General features: G+C 39.7%; 1 protein-coding gene across 3 annotated transcripts in view; it reads left to right on the top strand.

Moving 5' to 3' along the window:
- The window catches only part of fbxl13 (F-box and leucine-rich repeat protein 13), a 181,690-nt gene that overhangs the window by 32,380 nt on the left and 136,540 nt on the right, over positions 1-12,770 (top strand). For all 3 annotated transcript variants that reach the window (XM_059987209.1, XM_059987207.1, XM_059987208.1), the window contains exons 9-10: positions 2,764-2,859; positions 9,683-9,818. In XM_059987209.1, the coding sequence (XP_059843192.1) occupies positions 2,764-2,859; positions 9,683-9,818 (232 nt within the window). The remainder of the gene's footprint in view (positions 1-2,763; positions 2,860-9,682; positions 9,819-12,770) is intronic.

A 12,770-nucleotide genomic window follows, 5' to 3' on the forward strand; every position in this document is an offset into this window, starting at 1 on the left:
GTGAGAGGTTAAAGATCTCAGTCAGCACTCCAGCCAGTTGATCAGCACAGGTCAGGGCCAGATGATTTCCATGGGTTCACCTTTCTGAAGGATGCTCACACATTGGCTTCAGAGACTGAAATGACAAGATCATTGGGGGTTGTGGGAGTTAGTGATGGTTCTTCTATCATTTTGACGGTCAAATCAAGCATAGAAGGCATTGAACTATTTGGAAGTGAAGTGCTGTTGTCAGCTATGTCACTTGATTTCACTTTGTAAAAGGTGATAGTATTCAAGCCCTGTCACAGCTGTTGAGCATTCTTCATTTAATTTAATTTCTCATTTTATTATGGGAAATCTTTTCAACGTTGGAAAATTGTACTCAAAAGCATCTTTAAACGCTGGAATATAGAGACATAAAGGCAAAATTCTGACCTATATTGCAACAAGTTGAGTATGAATGACAGGATGATACTAAGGTAGGAGGTGTTGTGGATAATGAGGTGGGTTTTCAAAGCTTGCAGGGAGATTTATGCCGGTTAGAAGAATGGGCTGAACGTTGGCAGATGGAGTTTAATGCTGAGAAGTGTGAGGTTCTACATTTTGGCAGGAATAATCCAAATAGAACATACAGGGTAAATGGTAGGGAACTGAGGAATAACAGTGCATTGTTCCCTGAAGGTGGAGTCTCATGTGGATAGGGTGGTGAAGAAGGCTTTTGGAACGCTGGCCTTTATAAATCAAAGCACTGAGTACAGAAGTTGGGATCTAATGTTAAAATTGTACAAGGCATTGGTAAGGCCAAATTTGGAATATTGTGTACAGTTCTGGTCACCGAATTATAGGAAAGATATCAATAAGTTAGAGAGAGTGCAGAGACGATTTACTAGGATGTTACCTGGGTTTCAGCACTTAAGTTACAGAGAAAGGTTGAACAAGTTAGGTCTCTATTCATTGGAGCGTAGAAGGTTGAGGGGGGATTTGATCGAGGTATTTAAAATTTTGAGAGGGATAGATAGAGTTGACATGAATAGGCTGTTTCCATTGAGAGTAGGGGAGATTCAAAGGAGAGGACATGATTTGAGAGTTAGGGGGCAAAAGTTTAAGGGAAACACAAGAGGGTATTTCTTTACTCAGAGAGTGATAGCTGTGTGGAATGAGCTTCCTTTAGAAGTAGTAGATGCCAGTTCAGTTGTGTCATTTAAGGTAAAATTGGATAGGTATATGGACAGGAAAGGAGTGGAGGGTTATGGGCTGAGTGCGGGTAGGTGGGACTAGGTGAGATTAAGAGTTCGGCACGGACTAGGAGGGCCAAGATGGCCTGTTTCCATGCTGTGATTGTTATATGGTTATAGGAGTCAGAACTTCTATTTCAGCAATCATGTATATAAAATAGAAACTCAGGAAACACTCGAAATCAGGAAGCATTGGTGGAAAATGTAACAAATAACTTTTCAAGTTAGGGATGCGGGAACTGGAAGAGAGAGAACAAACAAGTTAGTTTTAACTAGTAGAGACATTAAGAGATGTGGATGACTTCCTTCATGACTAGGGTGCTATTGACTGCATATAGATTGCCATCAGGGCAAAAAATATCAACGAGCAGCATTTATGAATAGAAAGGCTACTTCTCTAGTCTCTGATCTATTACGTACCCAGAGGTTTCATTTACTGTGAGTGTCACTTTAAGAGACACCTGGATGGGGTGGGATTATGATATCAGTGTAACAAGCTGCGATGGACCGCTGAGATTTTCAGTCGTGTGAAGAGAGAGAGAGAGAGAGAGAAGCTTTGGATTGCAAGCTGCTGGAGCAATTTGCTGCGATATGGGTAAAGTTTGCTACAAACCCATGCCCAAAAGATTGGATTGTTCAATGGCACATGGTGCACAGTGAATGTGTGACTGTCACTTCGTATAATCCATATGTGGATTTTTGTTGGAGTATCCTGTGGAACCACTTTTGTTAACCCTTACCTGGATGCGGGTGTGTATTGTGGTTACCACTTGGAAGAAGGAATATTCCTGTGAGATGTCACCCATTTCTATGTGGATTTTGGAATGATTTGATGGATAAGATCTTCAGTGACTGTTATTTCGTTTACCCAGCGTGGAACCTGTGGGATTATTCGTAATCGCCTTCTCTCCACATTTTAACGTGGATTTACAAATCTCTCCCCTCACTCATTTGTTCCGTGGATTACTGAACCTTTCTACTTTGCCATCTGTATCTTAAGACTTTAAGAATTGTTCCTAAGCTTGATCACATATATACGCATAGCACTGTTAACTTCTATTTATTTTGTTTAATTGTTTATATTTTGAGTAGATACTAATAAAGATAATGGTTTTAACATCAAAAGCAGACTCCATTTGTGGTCTACTACTGCTGGTACGTAACAGATCAGAGAAACAGAACATAGCTGCTTTCTGATTCACCAGTTAGCAAGTTCCAGGATATTTGATTCAGAAGCTGGATTTTGATATTGAAGCTACTTACTAGGAAGTTCAAACATGTTGTTTTAGTGTTGCAGTAACAAAGACCTGAAAAGTCGATAATGCATTGAATCCCATGCATTAATATTTGGTTCAGCTAAATATCGTTAACTCTTATTACAAATGTTACTTTTTAAAGAGATTTGCAACTTGAGAGCTGTAATCAAGTCAGAAATAAGGCTTAGCAATATTGAATTAAGTTATAGAAAATATGAAAAGATGTCAAGTGCAATTAATAGTAAGTTGTTCTGAAGTTAACTATTTTCTAAATATTATTTCTTACCTCTTAGATTTTTAGTTACCTTGGCATTATGGACCTTGCAAGATGTGCGCAAGTGTGTCAATCATGGAAAGTAATTACACAGACAAGTTCCCTCTGGAGCAAGGTTTGTTTAATGATCAAGAACTAGCATGATTACTGAAATAATGCTGAGGTATATCCTAGGATGCACTGGGACACATCATCAGTGATGTAACCTGTGGTCACTGGGTTTGAGTCTTTCAACATCAGGTATCCTCACCCAAGCAACACAGCCAGGGTTGATCAGGCACCAGCTTGAGTCCTAGTAGTATTGGTCCACACATCACACTTCTTGATCCATAGCCATCTGGAGGCATGCTGAGCCCCTCAATCCTGATGGCTGTTCTCTTTGCAGCCCCCACTGTGCCAAGGAGAGAGTAGGTTCTGCAGAGTGATCAGTCAGCAAAACCTCTACACCACACCTCTATAGGATCACAATGCAGAAGTTTTCATTTATGGAGTAGCCTGTAGCATGTATTCAGATGTTCACATCCTTTGGATGTTCGGGCAGTAGGGATTCTCTATCTTGAGGGTGATGGCTTTTGATAAGGAAGGTTGATTGGATAAATTGACTTGAGATTCAGAGCAGCTAACAGAATGGCAGATTAAGCTAAAGGAAGTTAATAGCCTATGCATGTTCCTATGTCACCTCTTTATTCTGTATTGGTATAATGACAGCATAAAATAGAAACTTTTATTTTTCTTGGTGTTCCAATTATGGCTTAAGATGCTCATAAGTTGGTTGAAATGACTGTCTTAAAAAGAATACCACTTGCAATTGCAAATTACATCACTTGACATACATAGGACCCCAGTAGTTAAAAAAAAGTAGGAAAGTGAACAGGAGATGTACATTTCTAGTTCAGTTCAGCAAGCAATTTATGCAGTAGATACAAAGAACATGATTTTTTTTTGGAGAATGGACATCATTCCAGGTGATACCAAGGGTACAGAGAACAGAGCTGATGCACCATCAATAACTCACACTGAGACGTAAGGCGAGATAGCGGCTTTTATTGACTGGAAGAAGGAACCAGGAGTGAGTGTCTATCATACTTTGTCCTGGAGACTGAGGCCGAGCGTCAGGCCTCAGATCGCCTTTATACAGGGGCCTGTGGGAGGAGCCACAGGAGCAGTCAGCAGGGGGCGTGTCCAGACAGGCACATAGTTCACCACAAGAGCATTTCTTGATTTTTTAAAATCCATCCATATTAACGTCATGTTCTTTGATTCAATGATCATTTTTTTCTGATCAAACACTTTGAGCTGTTTACTTACTCATCTCTGAAGTAAAATACTTGTTTACACTTGCTGCAGGCAGGATGCCAGTTAGGGCAATGGTATGCTCCTTCCACAGGACGTGGGAGATCAGGGAAACTTCCATTGTTCCTAATGACTACACTCTTGGTAAGTGTTGCAGCTCCCAGAGTTAAGGACTGGATGTGGATGCATTTGAGATAATCTGGTTTGCTGAGAGCTTCAGAGTTAACATTTTAGTGAGTTTTTCACACCAAAGGTGCAGGCTGTGATATCTGAGTGATCGCCAGGAAAGTGTAGGCAAATAGTGTATGCAGGCAGTGCAGGGTCCCCTGTGGCTATTCTCCTCAGCAAAAAGTATACTGGCTACTGTTGGTGGGGGGAGGGGAATGACCTTTCAGAAAGGAGCGTAAACAGCCTGGGTAGTGGTGCTATAACCATCTGTGCAAGCAAGGGTGAAGTCAGATAGAGTATAGTGATAGGAAACCTGATAGTTAGGGGCATGGATAGGTATTTCTGTGGCTGTAGATGAGATGTCAAGATGGTGCCAGGTGTCAAGGATGTCTTCTGGTGATTACAAAACATTCTCAAGAGAGAGAGTGAGTAGCCAGAAATGGTATGAAGGACATAGTTAGTTAGAAGGATGAGATCCTGCAGAGTGAATATAGAAAGTTTGGAAAGAGATTAAAAAGCTGGACTTCAAGGGCAGTGATCTCATGATAGTGAAGTCACAAGTAGAAAGATAGGCCAGCTGGCTGTGTGGCTAAAGAGTTAATGCAGGGAAAATGCATTTGAGTTCTTGTATCATTGAAATCTCTGTCCTATCTTTTTCTATAACTATTTTAAAACTAATAGAAATAAGGTTTATTAGTTGTACCTGAACTGGAATGGACTAATTATCATGGGAAAGAGATTTGCTAATGCTATTTGGGAGGATTTTAACTGGATTGGTGGGGGTGGGACTCTAAGCAGTTATTGGGGCAATGCTGCAATCTGCAATAGCAAGCTTGATGTACAGAATAGTCAGGCAGGAGCACAGCAAACAGAGAGGAAAAACTAGTGATTTAAACTGCACTTAATTCAATGCAAAAGATGTAATAGGTTAGATGGACAAACTCAGGGTGTAAGTTGGCTCTGCGAACTGGGATATTATAGCTATAAAAGAAGCTTGGCTTAGAGAAGTGCAGGACTGGCATTCAATGTTCCAGATACAAATACTACAGGTGAGGTGCAGGTAAAAGAGCAGGGGAGTTGCCTTTTTGATGAGCGAGGACATAAAAACAGTATTTAAAGGGGATATTAGGGAATCATCATGTGAGGCTGTATGGTTAGAATTTAAAAACAAGCAGGGGATGATCAGATTGATGGTATTGTATTATAGGTCAACCAATAGTCCTCAAGAATTGGGTTTGTGGGATACTACAGATAGTTATATGAATAGTAGGGTAAAAGGGCTTTGAGAGGGTGGAATTTGTTAGAGCCGTAGAACAATACAGCACATAAAAAGGCTCTTTGGTTACCTTTACCCTATCTATACCCCTCATAATTTTTTATGCCTCTATAACATCTCCCGCATTCTTCAAATTTGGAATATTGTATGCTTTAGAGAATAATGTCCTAACCCATTCAACCTTTCCCTGTAACTCAAGTCCTCAAATCCTGGCAGCATTCTTGTACATTTTGCCTGCTCTTTCAGTCTAATTGATGTTTTTCCTATTGGTATGTGACCCAATATTCCAAACTAGGGCCTCATCAATGTCTTACATAACTTCAGCATAACATCCCAACTCCTGTACTTAATACTCTGATTTATGAAGGCTATTGTGACAAATGTTTTCTTTACCTTATCTATCTGTGACACCATTTTCAAGGAATTATGTAGTTGCATTCCTAGATCTCTCTGTTTGATCACACTCTGCAATGCTCTACTGCTCACTGTGTAAGTCCTACCCTGGTTTGTCCTCCTGAAGTGTAGCACCTCACACTTGTCTGTATTAAATTCAATCTGCCATTTCTCAGCCCATTTTTGCAGCTGATCCAGACCCCACTGCAACCTTTAGTAGTCTTCCTTGTTGACAGTGTATCCCTAGTCTTGGTGCATTCCATAAATTTACTGATCTAATTTACCACATTATCATTGAGATTGTTGATATAGATGGCAAACAACAACAGGGCCAGTACTGATCCTTGGAGAACAGCGCTAGTCACAGACCTCCAGTTAGAGAGGCAACCATCTACTAGCAGTCTCTGACTCCTCCTGTGAAGCCAATATACACTCCGTTAATATCTCATCCTGAATGCCAAGCAACTGAACTTGACTAACCTCCCATACAAAACCTTATGAAAGGCCTAGCTAAAGACCATGTAGACAACATCCAGTGCCTTTCCTTCATCAGCTTTCCTGGTTACTTCTTTGAAGTGCCTCCAGCATTGTCAAAGACCCCTCCCATCCTTCCCACAATCTCTTTGACTTCCTGCTATTAGGCAAAAGGCAGCAGAGCATAAGAACCAGAACATTCAGGCTGGGTAAAAATTTCTTAACCTAGCTGTTAGACACTTAACACCCTGCTGCTACCCAGCACTCATGTACACCTTGCCTGAATGCTTAGCCATGACCACCCACCACCCCAACTCACTGACACACTCCTTTCCTGCACTGTCACTTTTCATATTTTATTGCTGCTCTTTCAAACATTTATACTACTTTTTATTTATTATCACAGTGCCAGTAACATTATACTCTTATATAAACATAAACAACGTTGCTAGACAGTTTGTGAACCCTGTAGAATTTTCTCTGTTTGGGCATAAATATGGCCTAAAATATGATCAGGTCTTCATGTTAGTCCTAAAACTAGATAAAGATAACCCAATTAAATAAATAACACAAAACATTATACTTGTTCATCTATTTATTGAGAAAAATGATTCAATATTACATTAAGTTGTTGAAAAAAGTATGTGAACCTCTGGGACAATGCCTTCTACAAAAGCTATTTGGAGTCAGATGTTCCAATCAGTGCGGTGAGATTGGAGGTGTGGGTTGTAGAGGTGCCCTGCCCTATAAAAAAGATACACCAAGTCAGGTTACTGACAGAGCCTGCTCTTCTCAAGAAAGATCTGTTTATATGCACCATGCCTCGATCAAATAACTTTCAGAGGACCTTAGAAGAAGGATTGTAAATGAATGAAGTCTGGAAAAGGCACAAAGACATTTCTAATGACCCAAGTGTTCATCAGTCTACAGTCAGAGAAATTGTCTACAAATGGAGGAAATTCAGTACTGTTGCTACTCTCTGTAGGAGTGGGCATCCTGCAAAGGTCACACCAAGAGCACAATGTGCAATGCTGAAGGAGGTAAAAACCCAAGGGTAAGAGCAAAAGACCTGCAGAAAACACTAGAACTTGCTAAAGTCTCTGTTTATATGCCCATTGTGTTAGGGATCTGGAGCAGCAGCTGAATGACTTTTGGCTTTTACAAGAGAGTAAAGAGATAATCAGGGAGCTAGTCACCTTGAAGTTGTAGGAGGCAAGTAGCTGGGTGACTGTCAGGAGAAATGGAAATATAAATAGGCAGTTAGTGCAGAGAACCCTTGTAGTCATTCCTCTCAATCATAAGTACACCACTTTGGATATTGTCGTGGGGGATGACCGGGTTACTGGCACTGTGTGTAAGTCCTGGTGCAGAAGGGAAAGAGGGAGAAGAGGGGAGCAGTAGTGATAGGGGACTCAATAGCCAGTGCAACAGATGGGAGATTCTGTGGACATGAATAGGACACCCAAATGGTATACTGACTCCCAGGTGCCAGGGTCAGGGACATCTTGGATCACATCCACAAATTTTGGAGAGGGAGGGAGAGCAGCCAGATGTCTTGGTATATATTGGTACCAATGACATAGGAAGGAAAAGCAAAGAGGTCCTGAAAAGTGAATTTAGAGAGCTAGGTGGAAAGCTGAGAAGCAGGAATTCCCAGGTAGTTATTTCTGGATTGCTATCTGTGCCATGTGCAAGTGAGGGTAGAAACAAGATGACCTGGAAGATTAATATGTGGCTGAGAAGCTGGTGCAGGGGGCTGGGCTTCATGTTCTTTGATCATTGGGAGGTATGGGGAGGTATGACCTGATGAAAAGTGACGGGTTGCACCTGAACCCAAGGGAAACCAAAATTCTCATGGACAGGTTTGTTAGAGCTGTTGGGGGGGGGGGGTTTAAACTAATTTGGCAAAGGGGTGGGAACTAGTGTGAAGGGACTCGGGATAGAATGGACGGTAAAAAAAAAGATAACGTGCAGTCAGACTGTCAGGAAGAGCAGGCAGATGATAGGACATTATTGCAGCCAGCAGGGTGAGTATCAGTGCATTAGGGATGCAGAATCAAAAAGGGTAGCACATACAGTTATACCTCAATGCACTGAGTATAAGAAATAAGGTGAGTGATCTTGTTGCAGTATTACAAATTGTCAGGTATGATGTTGTGGCCATCACTGTCTGAAGGATAGTTGTAGTAGGGAGCTAAATGTCCAACATTACACTTTGTATTGAAGGGGTAGAAAGGTAGGCAGAGGGGGTGGCATGGCTCTGCTGGTAAAGATGTGACATAGGATTGAAAGATGTTGAATCCTTGTGGGTTGAGTTAAGAAATAGAAGGGGTAAAAGGATCCTGATGGCAATTATATACAGGCCTCGCAACAACAGCTGTGATGTGGACCACAGATTATAACAGTAAATATTAAAGGTGTGTCAAAAGGACAATGTTATGATAGTCATGGGAGATTTTACTGTACAGGTTGATCGGGAAAATCAGATTGGAAATGGAATTGTCAATCTTACAGTCTTCAGGCCATGCCACTCAGGGACTTGTGCTAATATTATTTTGTGACTGTATGTGCTAGATAATAACTATATGTGCTGTGTGACTATATGTATTATGTTTTGCACCTTGACTCCAGAGAAGTAATGTTTCATTTTGATGTATACATGTGTATGGTTTAAATGAAAATAACTGAACTTGAATTTGATATACCTCTGCTAGGGCCACTGCAATTTCTGAACTAGTCGCCCAAAAGGTCTGAGGGTACACCTTGTCAGGCTCTGCAGATTTATCCACTCTAATTTCCCTCGACAGCAAACACCTCCTCTGTAAACACTCCATAGCTTCACTGTTATTTTGCCTCACTTTGATAGAGTCTGCGCCTGTCTCCTGAGTAAATTGTAATGTAAAAAAAAATCCACTTAAGATCTCCTTAATCTCTTTCATACTGGATTACCCTTTAGTCATTAATTCAGGATTATCCTTAGTCTCTGATCACTGACCTTCTACCCCAAATGAATCAGTAATCCTGTCTGCCTCTGATCCTCATGACTATCCCAAAGGAAAATCAGCATGCTATTTCACTAAGACTTTGGGTGTTATATCTTGTTTTAGTGGGTGATCAACAAGATATTTTACACTGAGCAATGCCCATATAGCACACATATTGTGGAAAATTTGAATTTCTAGGCTACAGTATTTAAAAAAAATGAATCAAATTATTTGAATTCTATTGATGTACTTTGGTATAACATACAGACAGTTTTAAAATAAGATCTTGATTATTTCATTTCTACAAAACATTTACACCAGGTCTTCATACTAAAAACCTTACATTCCAGCTTGACTTTTATCCAGTAAGAAAATGGATTAAAGATGATGATATAGCAAATATTTTGCGGAGGTACCGTTCTACTGTCATCCATTTGAGTCTCCGGGGATGCAACAACATTGGTCAGGCCACCTTCAAAGGAATTAGTGAGTATATTTAGAACTTCTTATCTTTGCATATTTTTGCTGATGCTTGAAGAAAAACTTACGTTGTTGTAGCATCTTTCAAGTACTTAAAAGCACTCTACGTTCAATTAAATACACTTGAAGTATTGTCACTCTTGTAATGTGGGAAATACAACAACAAATTTGTGTTTAGCAAAATCCCACAGCAAGAATGTTTCAATAGTGTCAGTTTTGAAAAGTAAATGTATTGTAAATAAACACAATTATATGCATCTTCTCTGTGATGGTAAACAAAATGTCTTTTAAAAGTTAACAAATCTTTGCAGTTCTAAATACAAAAAATGCAATTCTAGAAATACTTTGTTCATATAACATCTGTGGAGTGAAGAATAGATTTAATAGTTTAGATCAATGAACTTTAATCAGAACTAGCAACATGGAAAAAAAGTGTGTTCTTAGTTGCAGAGGAGAATAGTGGGGAAGAACAGCTAGAATTGTGATAGGAAGGAGACCAAGGTTCAAAGTTCCAAGTACATTTATTATCAAAGTATGTATACATTATACAGCCTTGAGACTTCAGCCACAAGACAAAGAAACCTAAAAAAACCCATATGAAAAGGAGACCATCAAACACACAATATGCAAAGAGTAAAAAACAAATCGTGCAAATAATAGAAGTAAGCAAATACCATTCAGAACAAAATTGAGTCCATAGACACGAAGAGCCTGGAGCAGGCCTAGATGCTTTCTGGTTATTTGATGAGCGAAGGTAGTTAGAAAGAGAAAAGAAACAAAAGGATGCTTGGAAACTGTAAGATGTAGAATACAGCAATTTCTAGTAATTTGTCTGTTTAGAGATACAGCACAGAGAATAGGCCCTTCCAGCCCTTCGAGCCATGCTGTCTAGTAACACACCAGTTTAACCCTAGCCTAATCACGAGACAATATACCATGGCCAATTAAAATTTGAAACAAAGGAGAATGCCTTTGAGAATAACCAGAAGATCACGGTTTTCTGTGAAGATTGTGATACCCAGTATTTATCTGAAATTGTAATTCAAGTAAAAAGGATCAGGGAATACTTCAAGAGACACCTTGCTTCCTTCTTGGTCATTTTACAATAATTCTATGTTGGTTGTATAATTTGCATGCATATTTTTTATTTGAGACTGATGATATTGATTTTCCCTAATCACCTTGAAAGGCTTTTAAGTATCAACCATATGAATGCAAATCTAGAAACACTTAAACATCAGACTGGGTAAGGATGGAAAATTTCTTTTTTTTCAGGATATTGGTGAATGAGACTGAATTACACAACAATCCAGTTATGTCATGTTCACCATTACCTATACATTTTTTGGTCATTCTAAATTTACAGTATTTAGTTATTTGAATTTAAATTTTCAGTTGCCATGGTAAGAACCCAATGTCTACTGATTATTAATCCATGTCTCTGGATGCCAATTCTGTAACAGCAAATTTGCCACTATATCCCAATGTGCTTGGGAAAATTATATGTCAAATGTCTGAATAATATATGCAAAGAAATACGGGATGCAGCTATGGCTGTTGCTATGCATGCTCCGGAGATGGAATAGAAAAAAAAACTGCTGGGAAGCCTAAATAATTGAATTGCCAAACGATCAGCTGGATTGTTATATAATGTTTTTGCTAAATAAAGCAAATGCAAATGATAAGAAATGTACTATGTGATGATGCTGAATGTACTCAGTTTATTATCTTTTTGTCATTTGCAATAGTAATAGTCTCTAAACACTATTTAAATAAGAATCATGGTCTTCTAGATCTATTTAAGTGTGGTAGCATACAGTATTATTGTCCTTTTCTCAATTGTTTCGATTTGATTGTAATAACAGCATTGCTGATTACTCATGTTCCAGCATGTGATTACTCATGTGCAGGATGTTTACAGCTTCCAATTCACATTAGTTTTATCTCATTGTCAGTTAATAACCTTTTTAATAATAATACAGAAAGAGAAACAGAGACACACAAAATGCTGGTAGAACACAGCAGGCCAGGCAGCATCGATAGGGAGAAGCGCTATCGAAGTTTCAGGCCGAGACCGGAGGGGGTGGGATGAAGCTAAGAGCTGGAAAGGTGCTTTCACACTTTCGCCAATCACCATTCCAGCTCTTGGCTACATCACACCCCCTCCAGTCTTCTCCTATCATTTCGCATTTCCCTCTCCCCCCCCACTACTTTCAAATCTCTTACTTTCTTTCCTTTCGATTAGTCCTGACGAAGGGTCTCGGCCTGAAACGTCGACAGCGCTTCTCCCTATCGATGCTGCCTGGCCTGCTGTGTTCTACCAGCATTTTGTGTGTGTTGTTGTTTGAATTTCCAGCATCTGCAGATTTCCTCGTGTTTGCGCAGAGAAACAGAGATGTGTTGTCCTCCTGGGTTCAGACTTATTAATAGTGGCCAAATTAGGGTTGCTGGACTTGTAAACTCCACTGATTCAGCCAAATTTTGAAATCTCCTGCCTGTTTCAGATGGTATCTCATTTGCTATGTACATTAATCCCCCCCCCTTATTTAAATATTGATAGCAGGAGTAAGCAGGATTCCAATCTGCCTTGATACAAGCCAAACAATTTAAGGATTATGCAATAGTTATTAATTTAATTTATTGCATTTCCTTTACTATGCACCAGTTTTGACCAGGATGTGACCCTCTGGTGGAAAGAGTCCAAACATCCAATTTAGAGCAATGCGGAATACAGTGCTGAGTGTATGCTGATTGTTAATCCCATATTTTAATTCTCCCTTCATTCTCATCAGCTCATTCACATTAGGGGCAATATATAGTCCTCATGTCTTTGGGATGTGGCAGAAAGCCTGCAGAGATTTCCAATCCACCCCACAGAAGTAGGATCTATGGTGAGGATGGAGTTCTGGTCTTTGGCACAGTGAGGCAGTGGTTCTATAGTTGTGGCACTGTTAAATT

Source organism: Hypanus sabinus, chromosome 13 (assembly GCF_030144855.1).
Source record: "Hypanus sabinus isolate sHypSab1 chromosome 13, sHypSab1.hap1, whole genome shotgun sequence".
Lineage (NCBI taxonomy): Eukaryota > Metazoa > Chordata > Chondrichthyes > Myliobatiformes > Dasyatidae > Hypanus > Hypanus sabinus.